General features: G+C 38.7%; 1 protein-coding gene across 8 annotated transcripts in view; it reads right to left on the bottom strand.

Moving 5' to 3' along the window:
• The window catches only part of daam2 (dishevelled associated activator of morphogenesis 2), a 101629-nt gene that overhangs the window by 32927 nt on the left and 51811 nt on the right, over positions 1 to 16891 (bottom strand). For all 8 annotated transcript variants that reach the window (XM_016662166.1, XM_016662146.1, XM_016662157.1 and 5 more), the window contains 2 exons: positions 12104 to 12178; positions 5398 to 5492 (listed from right to left, as the gene is read on the bottom strand). In XM_016662166.1, the coding sequence (XP_016517652.1) occupies positions 5398 to 5492; positions 12104 to 12178 (170 nt within the window). The remainder of the gene's footprint in view (positions 1 to 5397; positions 5493 to 12103; positions 12179 to 16891) is intronic.

The raw sequence follows: 16891 nt of genomic DNA, 5'->3' as shown, positions 1-16891 counted from the left end.
GTTTTCCTCCCAGTTAAAGCGGGACTTTAAGAGATCTGACTGTTCTGAATAATAATTTCTCCTTGTGTTGGTAGCAGACCTTCCAAAGGGTTATTGACTCAGGAGCTGGAGAAGAGACTGAACTAGGGCTCAAGTCAATATTCCTGCTGGAAGAGATTTGCAAAAACAATGTCCAGACAGCTGTCATGGGAAGCACTGAGATGGTCTGCTTGGACTGCGGCGCATTATGGGTCACAACGGCCTCACTGACCTGAAAGGGGGGAAAAAAAAAAAAAAAAATGTTTCCCTATCCTCCTGCAATAATGTTTCGACTAAATGGCAGCAGTTGTGGGGTTTCGTGTCTCAGATGCAAGAATGCACACACAGACGCTTTGAGTAGAACCACAAATATCAGCACAGATGTGGATTTAACTCAAGAGGCTAACAGTTATGCAACAGCGCTGACACAATAACATGCAACAAATATTGAAATATTTAGAAGATAAATTAAAATGCAACACAGACTGTGTATCTACTACACGGCTACATGGTTTGTATATGTCCATCAGCCCTGACATGCCTGTTTGAGTTTAGATTTAGCTTTGTGTGGGTAAATACACAGGCCCAGCTCCATTTGATGGATGATAAACAATACAGATCTTACAGAAGGAGAACAATTTCAGTGTGCCTATATTTGTCTGTTCAGAAAGAGTACAACATTTGATGAATTACATTAACTATTTACTGGAGCATTGGAATAAACCCTCCCCGTGACTTTTCTTTACTTTGGCTCGTCAAGGTCCACTTGTATTTCTGCAAAGTGGCATCTTTATGTTTTATTTGTTGAGATCCAATTTTCTTAATCAACGTCAGCTGAAAAGAAAAAATCTGAGTTACGGCCTAACGAGGGAGCAAAACGTGGCTTTAAAACTGTTACTAAATGTCCCTGCGACCTGCCAAAAAGGGTCACCAGCTGAGTCAAATGAAGAGGCTGAAAGCTCACATGATTTTACGAGAATCAAGTTGTCTCATAAAGTACAGCAAACATAAACAGAAGCAATGAAGTGATCGTATCTAGAAAAGGAGAAACATCTGAGAATGAATCTTGAGAGCAACGTCTGAAGGGTCATAGTTTAACCTTAAACTAGATTGGCAAAAACACAAAATATCTAATAAAGTATAAAAAAAAGTTTTTAATTTACCTGACTTCTTTTTTTTCACAAAACAGAGGACTTGTCACTAATTTAAGTCAAATTCAGTTCAAAAATATCTTATTGATCCCAAAGGGAAATTAAATGTTATTATAACTCATGTTATAATAATATAAAGAGTTATAGTAGATAGTGGTGACAGATTTCCTGTAGCTGTCCGTACTACAGTGAATTGGAAGAAGCCTCTGAAAGAAGACATTGTTTTCCCAATGATAGATCTCTTCTCATGAAGAGATTTTTTAAGTATTCATTGAGCTGTATAGAAGGTATTTCAAGGCCAAATCCATTTGCCTTTCGCTCAAGCAAGAGTCAAAGCAGCATGTCAGTTCTTTTGCCCAAAGAGTTTGTGAGGAATTAAAAAAAAAAAAATCCCCATCTGTAAACAACTTTTCTTGGGGTTGATATGTTGAGATAAAGAAGTGTTGGAGCAAAGCTTGATTTCCAGTTTTCTCTTGACGTGCCAATTCTAAATTTGTTCTTGAGAATGTCAAAACAAGCAAATCCACACGTTCATCAACCGATATTACTAAGCTCAAGACCACAACAACAACAAAAAAGCAAAAATCACTCACTGATATGCTGATAAACCAAAAATAGTGGGGGTTTTAAACACTGATGCATTTAATGGAGTAAAACATATAATTAACATCTGATTACTTTCATTTGACCTACGGATCGCTCATCAGAGCTAATCAAGTGAAAACTGGCTCATGTTAGACTAGTCCATGATAGATTGGTGCATGCCTGGCAGGCACAGTCAAACTATACAAAAAGCACTGATGAGGTGATTTTCCTTCCCAGTATTTCACTGGAACCAAGCTGAAAATCTGACCATAATCATTCACAGGACAAATCTCTTTGCCTTTTGGCCTGTGGAAAGGTAAAATTATTTATGAATATTACTTACGTTATAGGTGCATATTAGACAATCTTAAAGTGTCTTCTCAAAGTTTGCGTTTCAGATAAATATACTGCACCTGTTTTAATTTTAGGCTCCACAAATAAAAAAAATAAATAAATAGGAGGCATTTGTACATTAAGTAGCTACAAATGCACATAATGCAAAAATAAAAAAAAAATAAAAACATTGAGATACATGCCACCTTGCTATACAAATTATTATCCTGCTTGAGAATGTGACAGCAATGGATGGATCATTGACAATGTGCTCTTGTTGTGCCCTCTGCCTGGCACAGTGCATACCCAGCATGTGTTTAGCTCCTGTGGCCCTGCAAAACAAGCTGAGGGCAACAAGGCGCCCTCTTCACAGCCAGGCCCAGCTGCCTCTGGGAAGACGCCAGGAGAAAAAGAGAGGGAGGCCACTTGAGGCAGGCATGAATCAAGGCCGAATACAGACAGAAACAACCGTGTCCCACAAAAGCTGGCCATAAAAACAGCATGACGACTCACTGAGGGCACAGAGAAACGATCCACAAAGTTGGTGTCAAGCTCAGATTTCTCGCCGACCTTTAAGCTCTGAACCATCTTTTTCCCCCTTTGATGTTCATGTGTCTCAAATTTGACCAAGGCTGGATATTAACTCACTGCCCACAAATCCCCCAGGCATCCATATTCTGTGGGAGGCACCTGGAACCCACATCAGGTATACAGTAGTGAGAAACATGTGCGGGTTAATGGGCCATAACTCATCCTGAAAAGAACAGCACCGGTGCAGGTGCATCACTAAAGAGAGCTCATTGAGCCGTTACAGTTTGATGAAGTAAATTATCTGAATTAAACACAAACAAACACTTGAAGGAGAAGCAGGAACAAGAGAATGGTTGTTGGGAAAACAAAATGAAAAAGGGGTTACCGTCACATGACGATGCTCTGCTCTGCTTGTAATGTAGTCTTAAAAATACATTTCTTGTCCAAAAAAAACCCTGTAAAGTTAATAAAATCAATGTCATCACAAAACCCACAACTGTTTTAGTGATCTGCATCTCAATGACTTTATCGTCAGGTCAGGGGTCAGAGTTAGCAAGGACAGGGTAGCTGATCAATTTTGAATCAATTGAAACAACAAGGTTGCAAACAGTGAGACTGGGAGTTTAAACTATTTGTGCTAATAGATGATAAGAAATGATAAACTCAATCAAAGGACAAGCCGCCATCGATGCTTTGAATGAAAAACAATTCACAGACTACTGCCGCTAGCAAGATTGCGACCAAATCACCTTGTTATAAAAAACACAACTGAAATTTGCAAGAGAGTTTAAATTGCTGTGAAGAAAGCTTCAGGGGACATTCGAAAGACCAAGACGTGGTAGGGAAATTTCCTTTCAACTAATGGACTGAGCTGCCATGAGGACAATCCTGCTCAGGAATGGCAGTCGGCAGATGTGAGCGTTTTTGCTCACACATTGAGGCTGAGGCCTCTCAATGCTGGTCTACTATTAAAGAGGACAGCAAATAAGTCACTCCTCTCCAAGAAAACCATCAAAGATAGACTGATATACTGTGGGAGGCAATGAGATTGGCTATGGTAAGGGTATTTCCCCCATTGAAGTGTCCCTTAAGACTATTTAATACAAAAGGGGTACCCGGAGAAGCAAATGTGACCACTACCCCGCGGTTTGCCAGCAGAGGAGCAAACAATCTTGTTTTTGTTAAAAAATTTAAGCTCTGCTAGTCGCAAAAATTCTGGCCACAACTGAATAGTTCACTTACTTTTAAAAATATATCTGGTTTTGGAGGCATCAGTGTCAAAGGGACTAGGGCATTCTCGCAAAAGAAGACAACATGTCTTAATGTGATCTTTCCACTTGGACAGACAAAGTACATTACATTTGGCTGAATCTGGTTCCCTTATTTTCTGTTGGATTCCAAACTACTATCTCTAATAGGGAACTTGCAAAAGATTGTACTTTTACCACAATGTTAAGATTTATCGTTCAAATAAGTGCAATTTACACAAATGAGCATGGATGTAGAGCCTTAAAACAAAATTGACCATTCTGACTTCAAAGCCTCAATCGGTCCATCTCTAAGCTTCACCAACAGAGCGAAACACAAAATGGTCAAAGACAGACTGACTGCTTAGATGACAAACAGGCCGACTTAATGACATTTTGAGATAAAAGTCGGCTGATGATTTGCCAGCATCTGTCGGCGGTTATTTCATTAGGCTGGTAAACAAACAACGCATGCGGACACATGTGCAGAGCAGACAGTCTCATCAGCATGGCTGCTTTCCATTACCTGCACATAGCTGAGAGAAGTGGAAATAACTGCAAAGACGACAGAAAAGAAGAAAGGAGGTCCAAAAAGCTGAGACATAGAATGACAAAAATTATTGAGAAGTGATGTGAAAACAACAACCAAATGTAGGGAATCACCAGCCAAGGCCAGCGTCCTTCAACTTTTAGATTTATCTCTGTCCCAGCATATATTTGTCAAATAAGTATGTCTTAAACAGGATTCTGCAGAACTTGTTTCTGTACTTATGTCATTTTCACATCTGAGTCAGGTGTGGACAAGGTACCCATTCAAGAACTGAGGGCTGGATTTTGCCACCACTGATATACAAGGTGCCATTTTAGATCAAAATTCATCTCAAGGCCTGAAACAAAAAAACAAAAAAAGCAAATGGGCCCATGTACATTTGGAACACACACCCAACAACGTTTATGTTCACTTGGCCTATAAACACAAAACCCAGACGTGACCCAGACTTCAAAGCTGCCCTGAGTTTTTGTCACTCTCTAGATGTAGCCTGTGACTTTATATCTCCCCATGACATAAAAATAAAATAAAATCAACAGGCCCACTTTGGTTCAGACCCCCCACGTCTTACGAATGGCTGATGTATACGGATGTAAGGGTGTCGCAGACTGCAAGAGGAGAGCAGTTTGCACTAGTGGGACGTCTGATGTCCTCAAATGGCTCTTTGTGTTGATGTGTGAGGCCTAAGAGCTGCCGATGGCCATGTCAGGGAAGGGAAAAGCTAATCTGCAGTGCTAAAAATACCTCTAATTGGTTGCATTTCAGTTGGAAGTAATTAAGTGGGGATAATTCCAAATGACAAGAGGCACTATTATTGTAAAGCAAATCTTTCCAGTAGTATGTTACATTATTAGTCGTAATTAGTTTGTGGGATATTACCTCAACAAGTCAAATGGCAGGAATGCGTGACTTGACTGAGAGCCATGCAATGCAGAGCTCTGGACTCTCTGCAGCCCAGGAAAACACCACATGATGGACATACCTCATTGGCTGGGTTCGGAGTGCTGTCTTCAGATCTTCCACCACCTTGTTCCGCATTTCCATTTCTTCCTCATCGAAGGCAAACAATGTCTGCATCTGCAAATATAACAAGGAATTCAGATCATTGTGGATCTAAATTGTGGATCCAGTTCAAAAGTGCTGGTGATATTTCTGTTCATCCCTTCATCTTTTTATTCATTTTGCAGTTTTTGTCATCTCATACGTGTTTGTTTTGGATACCAAACAGTGCCAAAACAGACACGTTTTGACTATGCATTTAAATCTTTTCTTAAAATCTTTGGCAACAATTTAGCCCGGAATTATTTTTGGTTTAGTCAAAGATTCTCATATCTTAGAGGTTCTTATGCTATTGCATCCTTTTGATCATTTCCAGGTAAACACCACAGGGAGAGTTTAAAAGAATATATAAAAATAAAAAATTTCAAAACAATTTTTCAAATTGGTAGTTTTTGTTACACCAAAATCTATGCTTACATCAAGATGGGAGGTGGAAACACAGAAAGAAAAAATCTGTTTTGCAAAAATGTGAACAGGCCTTGGAGATTTCATAAATCACAAGCTGTTTCAAAGAATTCTTGTCGAGTTCAGATTTGATCAGTCCGAGTAATAAAGATTACTCGGACTGATCTGGTTCAAAATACATCTGATTTTGAACCAGAGATGATCAGATGTAGTCCAGAGAAAATCAAGTATACTTTTAGTTATGAAGCTACAAAGTAGATGCTAACATTACCGCTGTAACATCTAATGGTTTGCCAACTGCAACATCCTTACAGGGCTTATATACGATTCATATCTTATTTGCCACACTTTCCACAGAAATGCCCAGAACCCTACCACAGACAGCGGAACAGACTACGCTCTTTTACTCTTTTATTACTCTTTTGTAGTGCTACTACATAAAGAGAAGCCTAAAAAAAATTGTTTTACTTTTTTAATTTTAATTTAAAGTCTTGTACACTGATACATTTCGTCATGTTTCTTCACCTTCATATCCATAGCCCACAACAGCAACTTAGACTTAGTTCATAAGAAATAGTATCAAGTTAATATCTTGTCACCCCACAGGCACAATCACTTAAAAACCGTTGTATGTTCCCCCTTCTTTCAGTGACTTTTCTGTCAAGAGAAACCAAACACCATGTCAACAGAAGTTATGCAGACAACTGGCTCTAATCAAACTTACAACAAACAGGGCAAATAATAAAAAACACTCAAACCAGTGTTCGTGTTAATGCATCTCTGCATCACTTAAAAGGTTTCGTCAGTAACATCAAAGAGCAGCCGTGCTCCCATTAGTCACGGCTTCTGTTTAGCCTCTGCGGGCGTTTTCCATGGCTGCTCACTGCCAAAGCGGTCGACCTGAGTTTATTTCAGCACTCTGAGTCGGATCTGCCAACTCTGAAAAGATGTCTTCTTTTCTGGTCCTTCAACAGGGTATCTCTGAGTTGGAAATCCTACAGCATGTAACTCTTATAGTCAACTAAGGCTTAACTGTAAGTTTGACTGCTCGGCAACTTTGTACAGCAGAGTTAGTGCTTAATCGAAAAATGCTACAGTCAAAACATTTATCAAGTTGACTTAGTCTCAACTGCAGACAGTCCAGAAGCCCTGAAGAGGCAGTTCTCTTAGCCAACTCTCGATGTCAGAGTCTAGCCAACAGCTTCTTCCTTACATCTGTTATTTGTCAGCTCATTCATACCTGTTGCCAACATCCACACAAGGATACCATTACAGCCTGTTGGTAAACCAGCAGATGGTACTTCCCTGAGTCTTTATTATAGGAAATGCAGCCCAGAGCCACAACATTGCCTTAGAGCTGATCATCAGTGCATTGTTACCAGCCAGACTGGTGCTGCTGCTCTAAAGACTAATGTAAGCCATGTGAGTCACTGGCATGCCAATTAAAAATATGGCTTTAATGCTAAGAGGGGGAAAAAAGAACACATATTAATGTGTTTAAATAAAGATGAAACAATAGACAAAGTATTAGGTTAATCAAACCAGTAAAAATTATCTCTCAGGTGCTAAAAAAACATTTTTTTTTTAATTCATGCCGTTGATTTGAGGTTTCAGAATGTTGAGAATTATGGAACGTTATCATAAAAACCTAAAAGATTCCATGCTATACTAAAATTTGCGAGTGATAGTTTGATTTCAGAATGCATACATTTGGTTTTAATGATCACTTCATAATATTAAAAGTAATCTGCTGGTATTGAAATCACAAAACAGCCATTAAAATAAGGATGCCGTTTTTCCAGAGTAATCGTAATCCCGTCATAGATTTAGGGAATTCAGTTGTTTGCGAATCATAACTTGTGCCAGTAGATGTCACAATAGCCAACAGTTGAAATACTTCTGTTTATTTAACATTTAAAATACTTCTGTTAGTTTACAAGTCGCTAAGTGGCATAGGACCATAAGACATTAAAGATTTTGTTGTTTCTAATCAGGTCTTGTGGTTCAAGACTATTCTACATTCCGAGAGTCAGAACTAAACATGGAGAAGCAGCATTTATTTTTATTAATTTTTTTAAAGTTTCTTGAATTTGGAACAATCTTCCAGTATTACAGAGAGGAAGCATCGGCTTTATTCCAGCTAGCTTTCTTGCTCAAAAAGGTTTAAGATATGGTCTTCCAATGTCATTTTAAGTCACGTCTATCAAACAAGTTGTGTAATTCTACAGGATTATTGCCACGGCTCTTGTTGAAATGGTAACAAAAACCAAAAGTTAAATAAATATCCATTGCGTTAAAACATATTTAAGGGAAAACCATAGTTTCAGCCGACAGCTTTTTCTGATGGTCAAATGACAACAATTAATATGATGAGGAGAAATCAGTTGTGCAGTTGATTTAATACACAATACATAATTTGATACCTGACGTTTGGGTTTATTAAGATGCTGCCATGCCATGGCTGAGTGACTTGCTTAATCCCAGGTTAGAAGTTTTGAATCTTTTTTTTTTTCCCCCCTCTTTGGGGAAGCTTATTCCATCATCAGGTTATTAACGTCAGGACAGCAAGCACATTTGTGTTATAACTGTACAGCCAGCAAACAACCTTTGAGCTCCGACGTGACTTTATGAATGAATGTCAAGATGTAGGTCATGAGGCAGTCTCTCAAGCTGACGGAGCCAAAGTGAGATCATCCAATAACTCAGCTACTGTAGAAGGTCTGTCCCCGGTGAGCTCAATTACTCGCCAAGACATGAAGTCATGGATCTGCAGCGTGGATGCACTCAGGAGCTCCGGTGTCGAGAACAAGGAGGGTTGCAAATAAGGATGAAAAACGTTTTGGAAGATGGAAAGATGAATAATGGAGCCAAAAGGAGGGAGATGAACAAAAGGGTGTTTGTTCAACTTTAGAAATACCTGAATAGCATCATAGCATTGGAATCTCCCTAATACAAGCTAGATTATGTCTGAGAATTTTATAACTGGTTGTTTCCAATCTTTAAATCCTCCCCCTCATATTGGAGTAATTACTTAAACTGACACTGTTACGACCAAGCCAGTGGGGCGTTACAATAACCGGAACCTCGTCCAGGATCCAGTGACTGTTTTTTGGCACGGATTGACTCCCTTTAAGTGAGGTCACTGAAGATTGATTTAAATCAATTCGAGAGTCACGTCATCAGAGGTTTTGTTTATCGTTTTCTATCCATAATTGTATGGAGGAAAATCTGGACTCAATTTAGGAGTTTGCAACACTAAAACGATAAGAGACAAACAAGTAGCAGAAAGTGGACTTATTGGTTAAAAAAGTTCCACGTATATTGAAGCAGGCTTTTCACGAACGATTTGCACAAATTGGTTTGTAGCAAATGTACTAAAACAATGGAAAGGCTGAAACACATCGCTGACAGGGAGTTTGATGATAGTCTGTCTGACACCTAATAGCACAGCAGGCGCTGCTGCAGTGCTGATGGATTTTTCAGCTCTTGGCAGCTTACAAATCAGAGTTTTCTCTGAGCTCAGCTTACAGTGTGATGCCGTTTGTGAAAGGCTGGGTGCTGCCTGACCCAGACAGTAAAAACTGTTCACCCAGATTTTGAGACTGAAGTAATGGACGTATAGAATCTCGTTTTGCCTGTATGTTCGCCATGTGAAGGGAGCATACCTTCAGTGCTCTCAAAACCCAAAACGACACATAAGCTGTTGCTGCTTGTTTCCATGAGAAAAAAATGCATTGCCCAAAAAAAGTAACTGTTCACTAACAGATGTCTGTTTTTGCTTTTGTTTCACCGTTTTATGTTTTTGATCACATGCATTTTAATGTCAGGCTATAATAATCTGATAACAATCTGAGCGATTTATTCAGGATGACTTTTAACTACTTTTGGGATTGTATGATTTGTCTCTAATTTTTTAACTGTCGTTTTATTTTTTTCTTTTACCCCTTTCTTTTTGATTTATTTGTTTGTTTTAATGTATTTGCATTCATTTTTATATTGTATTGTGATTTTTGACCTGTGCATGGTGCCATATGAATTAAGCTGCTTACATACTAATGGCCTTTTTAGAGTCATTCAGAGGTGGACGTGCTGGTCTGCTTTGGATCAGTTTCCTCCTACATGAGACAAGTCTGCTTGAGGTCCAATTGTGTTTTGTCACTCCACAGATTTTTCTTTTCATAGAAGTCATGGGAATCATTAAGATGTTTATGGAAAATCTGGGACAGGTCTTTGTGTTTCATTTGGTTAGTAGTTGCTTCCACTGTGGTGCTCCCCACTTATGTTCATTTTACCTGGTTTCTTTCTTCCTTTTTTCAAATTACGAATCGTAAATTGCCAGACCTTGTATAATGCTCTAACAAGTCAAGAGGACTCCAAAGCACTTTAGACATCATTCAGTTATTTCACCAATTCACACACACATTCACATGCCGATGCTGGTAAGCAACACTGTGTATGCTGCTCACTGTTTTGTATTTTATTCATGTGTGAATAATGTCTCTTTCTGTGATTAGATGGAATCCCAGAGTACTAGAAATATATTTGTAATCCCTCCCAGACAGATGTCAGTGGCAGTTCTTATGTTGCTTTTTGACATCTTTCAGCCTACTTCATGTTGTCAGACAGGTCCTATTTAAGTGATTTCTGAATTTGTAATCAAACTGTGGCAAGTAAAATTGAAAACTTTCTAAAAGTGAAATTGTTAATTCCTGATTTCATTAAGGGGGGGTAATTCTTTTCCACATAGTGACAGTTTGGTTTGGCTTTTTCTTCCCCAATTTACATAATGAACTATTACCATTTGATAAAACTGTTTTTTAAATTTATGCAAGTTATTTTTGTCTAACCTAAAATAACATTTGATGGCCTAAAATAATTGTGAGAAAAACAAAAGAAATATGTAGGGATGCAAAAGAACTTTATGACAATCAACATTATTTCATTGTGTTTTGTCTGATTGCTTATATTGATTTGCATGTATCATATCGAAACAGTTGTCTGATCTGCAACTTGGAAAGACTCACAAGAATAAAGAAACAAATCTCAAGCTTAGTAGAATGTGGACAGATTGTGATTAACACTGCTCATCTATAAAGATCCTGCTTACATGTCAGCCTCCTAAAATATCTGTTTTATGACTCCCAAACATTTTTGGAGCCAACATGTCGTCCACTTAAGGACTCTGGAGGAGAGGTCAATGGCACAAACTGGTCACTGAATCAAAAAACACAACTTCCCCAGAAAGGCGCATGTTGAATGACAATGAACTCGCCGCAGAAGAGAAGTTTGTTATGGTGTCAAGCTGTTTTCACTGGCTGGAAAATAGTGTATACTGTCATCTTGACTCTGGGTCGCTGACAGTTATGCCCACTTACTGAACTGCTAAGTGTCTAAATGTGTGTGTGTGTGTGTGTGTGTGTGTGTGTGCGTGCGTGTGCGTGTGTGTGTGTGTGAATGCGGGGGTCAAAGAGAAGGAATGCGGTCATGTGAGTGCAATCAGCAGTCAGCGGGGACACGATGAAAAATTCACCCTGAGAGAGAGCTGAGGCTGAGAGAGCAGTGACCTCTTGAGAGGAGAGCACTTAAATTAAGTGAGGTATTTTAAAAAGAATGTAAAGTTAGGGTAAAAAGAAAGTACACCCTAAAATATTCTACACTATAATGGTATGTACAGTGGCAATGTTTTTGGTCCACTTCTTCCCAATGGTTTTTCAGCTCATTTAGACCTTTGTTGAGGTCTGGACTTTGACTGCGCCACCCCTTGATTCCGTTCTCTCACAGCTATTCAAATTTCACTCCTGAATAGTTTAGTCTGCAAAGAAGTTCAGGATTAACTAAACTGGGTGACCAGATCCTGTGACAGGCCTACAGTCATCACACCTTGACCACCGTGCTTGACATTCATGGAGACGTGATTGTGTCAATTTTTGCTATTTAATTTCCAATAAATGTTATAGCCTGAGATGAAGCTTGTTTGGGGGGTGAAGAAGGGTGTATTGTAATTTTTGAGCAGGAACTGTGAAGAGTAGAAATGGTTTTCAATGTCCCTGTTGCAAATTAGATTGTTTTACAAGCCAAAGGAGATCAACTCGTTATGTTCTGACACACAAAACCCAACGTTTGAAAGTAGATTTACTTTGTTTTGAACAGGATTGTATGTGCAAATTTAAATAGGAAAAAAAAACAACTAAAAACCAATTGAAACAAAAAGGACAGAAACTTACAGCGGCCATGGAGTTGATGCGGTCTATGTAGTAGTCGGGCCAGCTGGTAGCCAGCTTGTTGGGGTCTTCTTGCTCCTAAACACAAAGAAACAGAATTAAGCTTTTTTTTAATGTCACAGTTCAGCCGTGATGAAATAACAGGAAAATAAACAGATCACATTAAAACATGTGTTGTCTCAGCACAGATCATAGTCAGAAGTTTCTATCACAATCAGAACAATGCATACAGTAAGCCATTGTTTGTACACTGAAGGATTAGCTCATAAGCCGGCTTGTCTTACGCACTAAAGTAACGAGCCTTGACAGCTATTAGAGAGGTTTATTAAAAGATGAAAATGAGTAACAGCAAAAGTATTTTATTTTCATTTGTATTTGCTAACCCATGTTGGTAATTTTATTCTTTAAAGTGGCGCTGCTTTTCGAGCAATAAACGAAAAGAAGCTATTGATACAAATGATTATCTTTTTGACCCATTTTCCGTCTAAATACAAAGAGCTTCCTAATGGAAATTAAACAATAGCTATTTCATCTGGTGATGAATTTGCTCTGTCTAACTTAGGCATGCTTGATGCTAAAAGCAACCGCAACCGTATTCCACAGTCAAATCTGACCCTGTCCTTAAAGCTGCAATGTTGGGCAAATATTATTTCAAAAATGGTGGAAGTAGTCACATTAATTCAAGCTAAAGAAAAAATTAATTTTACTACTTGAAATGTTCCTCTTTTTTCCATACCTAAAGCATTTTTCTTTTTTTATATATATATGATGGAGGAAAAATAGTGCTAAATGATAATCTACATTTGTCCATTTTTTAAAAATAAATAATACATTTACAACAAATGTGTCCTGCGTATGCAATCAGTCTCTTTGAATCTACTACTCTTGAATGAAAATCCAGGGACACCGATTATCTTTATAAGTTAAGCAGAGTTCATCCGTGCTGTTCTGCAAAAACCTGTTAAAGATTAGAGAACAAGCAGCGTCATGAGGACAAAGGGGCATTAAGAAGAAGATCAGGGACAAAGCAAAGCTGTGGAGAAAACTATTCACATGACTGAATCCAAGTAAAATACATTGAAGTTTATGAGACAAAATGTAAAAACGCTCAAGCAGTATTATTACTCTTACAAAGCACTCAATACCATAGATCGTATTCCTAATAGGGACACCGAGACTTCGCAAACAAATCTGTGCTTTCTTTAGATGCAGTGAGAAAACTAGAACTGAGACTGATTCCAGCTTTCTAACAAGCTTATTTTCCACTGGTTTTGTCATTTACAGAGTGCTAATACTCTTTTACAGACCACTTGATAAGCTCATATTCCCTTCACACAAAACTATCCAAGTTTCAGCTTGCTCCAGCCATCTCTTGGTATTTTCAGTAAAAACAGACCAGGAACCTTTCTAGGGAGACCTGGGTAAAAAATTAGAAAAAAAAGTTTAATTGGTGGCATGTCCATTTAATCATTTCTATTTTAACAATTTCATTTACTCTGAACGCATGTTTATGCTGTAGCAAGAATCTATTTACTCTGTAATCAAAATTAATGACATGCTGCTTCAATATTTGCAACGTAGCACCACACAGTAAAAAGCAAATTAGCCTTTCTGCTGATCAAGTCGGTCAAAGTCCAGAATGAAATTCCACTTAATTGATTTTCCCTCAGACATAACATCCTTTAATTTAATTTAATGGGACATTAAAACGGGAGATTTAAGTTTGGCCATATAATGAGCAACGGAATCAGCAAATACTCTGATTGTGGAAAAAGGCTCCAGCTTTCCTGGACTCTGTACAAGTTTAGTCAATGTACATTTCAGTCCCTGTAATGACCATTGTTTCTGAGGTCCAGCACTCGGTGCCAGAAAGCTGGTTCAACCCTGAAGGGCTGAAAGGAAACAAAAACAATAAAACTCACTGTGCTGCTATGCCTGTGTTTTTAAAGCTGGCCCATCTTTCCCAATGCCGACACGCTGAGGACGCGATGCCAGACAGATTCTGATGCTCAGATTAACAATCTAACTGCCCCTCCGTGACCCTTTGGCCAAATCACAGCCACCCAAACATTTGTTTTGGCCACTACATGTACAGTATAATTGTCACCACGTTTCAGAACAAATTAAAAAGGATGACAAGATTTGTTTGAGAGGGTCCTAGTCATATCAGTCGACACATTTCCTTAATTTAGGTCCTTATAATGGAATATTTAGGTGGTGAAATGGTGCAGAGTCTGTTCGTGTGTGTTGCTGGCTCAATCAAACCACTCTGGAAAGTAATAACAGTTGATGACAGGTATTAAAGTTGTGTGATAAGAACTGAATGGTGTTTGGAACAAATGAAACACGCCAACTTCAGCCTAAGAAGACTCGATGCATGAATGTGCTCATTATACAACAGCCTTTTTCTTTTTTTTTTTGTTCCTTTTGGGGAATTGGCTTCATCCTCACTCTGCAGCCTTTCAGCCCACGGTTATACAAGACTCGTTTCAGTGTGGATGACACTTTATTACCAGCATAAATCAATACCTTCGTGAGGTATTTTGTTGTGTGACATACTTTTGTGTCTCTTGGACACATAACTCGTCTTATTACCCCACAGAGTTTATACCCGTTTGAAAAGAAGAACATGAAAATATTCACTCATCTGGAATTGATATTTGGATGAACCAAACCTGTGCTGTTTTTTTTTTTCTTCCTGATATCTTCGTTATTTTATTTCTTATTTTTTTTTATGGTGTATTAGCATCAGAAAGGTCCTAGTCTGCTTATTTAGTTTGGACCAAAAGCAGACTTTTTTTTTTCTTTTTTTTTGCTTGGTGTGGTTTGCACACAAATTAGATTTTTCAAATGGACTATAATTTGTAAACAAAGAAATAGGCAACAATCATCGCTCCCATTCAGCAGAAGCGATGGGAGCGGAACAGAGCACAGACACGGAAAAAACTAACTTTAAGATTGAGATAAGTTACATTTTTGTTGTGCACATTTAAGCTGTTATTACAACAAAAATAACATTTTGAATTTCAAGAGCGGCTTGTGTAACACTGGCTTCACAATGGAATATTTCTAATTTTCTCAGAAAATGAGAGCTGCAAGATGAATGAGACAAGATGCTCTGGGAGCCACAGCATGCTGGCAGCAGTAAGCAGAAAACTGTGGATGATCAGGTGTGACTTCAGTTCAACCAGAACATTCAGTAGTAGCTTTAGTAAGACTGAAGGCCTCATTTTTACCCAGCAATGATGGCTTGTAAAATCCAAAAAGATGTATATGTTCTGTAGTATGTCTGCTTTCACGTTGTAAGCTAATCATACCACAGTTTGTGGAAGTGGACTGAGACCACCTGAAAAACTGGGTCTTAGTCCGGTTGTTTGTTCTACAGCAAAATTTGCTTGAGTGTATTCACACCAGCACCAAAGTTCTGGACCAACTGGGGGGAAAGAACTATTTAAAGTGGTCTAAATGTTAAAATAAGTTTGCCTCTACTTTATTCAAATGTTATAAATTAATCTATAAGAAGCTCATGAAGCCGCAACATCATCTATACCATCAAAAATGTTTTTTTTTTCCAAATTACTTGAAGGCACTGCAATCCAAAAAACTTCTGAATTTTAACTTTTAAATAGGTTTTTCCTCAATATTCTAAAACTTGCTTTAATCCCAAGTGACTGAAAACAGAGCGAGCTTCATCTGGTTTAATGTCAGACAGTGTTATGCCTTCAGCCGTTTCTAAAAACAGCTGAAGCTGAGAAGTGAAGTGCAGCTGATGCTCCTCCACAAGCAAAAAGTGTTTTTGGTCACGCGTTGGGCTGCAGCAGTTTGGGGTCGACCCCGTCACTCTGCTGCAACAATTACACACCATGACCACACATTCCTTATGTCGGCCGACGTTAAATGTGATTTACAGCGTGCGACACAGCAAAGAAAGACAGGAATCCCCAACAGCATATCAAGTATATATATCTGCAAGGTGTTTCACTTATTGCAACCATCTGGTGAGGAAAATATTGCGCCCCCGAAGACCCAAATACCTGGCTAACGCCAACATCCAGGCATATTTCTTTGTCTGTTTGGCAGGCTATTGTGTTTGCAAAGGCACCTGTTGAAAGAAAAGATGAAATTACATACTCCAGCTTCCCCGCTGTCATGTAACAAGCTGTCTTAAACATTCTGAGCCCCCCTCAGAGGTTTCGCTGACAAATAATTGAGCTCACAGCCTGGAAGAATCTGGTGCACATATAGCTTTCAAGTCACAACTTCAGGAGCAACAGGAGGTGAAATTCCAACTACTCAGCTGGCAGCACCGAACAAAAAGGTACTTTGAAATGTGGAAAGATTTTACAGTTTGCCTCACTGTAGGAAATAGTCTCGCTTTTAGACGATGACCAGCAAGTGAGGAAATTACAAAGAAAAAAAAATATAATGCCCCAGACACCTCTAAAGAAGCACATACTCAAACAAATGTTTCTTTACAACTGTTAAGATTTCCAGCTTTGGTAGCCAACCACGCACAACCGGTCGTTCGGTTGTATAAAGGAATAGAAACTCTACATTAACTCTGAGAGACACACTAACATGTCCCAAGAGCGCTCCGGTTTTGCCACGGGATTGGACTGCACTGCAGCTAACTCTAAAACCCTCAATAGAGCTCCTTAATATTAATAAAGACACGAGCAAGAAGCAACATGCACCAAGTGAACCTTCATTAATTCAAAACCTGATGCACCAGTCGGGTTTTTCCTGGAGGAAACAAAAGCAATTTTCTTGGAAATCTGAGCTGATGGTTTT

Source organism: Poecilia formosa, unplaced genomic scaffold (assembly GCF_000485575.1).
Source record: "Poecilia formosa unplaced genomic scaffold, Poecilia_formosa-5.1.2 Scaffold8, whole genome shotgun sequence".
Taxonomy (NCBI): domain Eukaryota; kingdom Metazoa; phylum Chordata; class Actinopteri; order Cyprinodontiformes; family Poeciliidae; genus Poecilia; species Poecilia formosa.
This window is presented reverse-complemented; position numbering and strand designations above follow the sequence as displayed.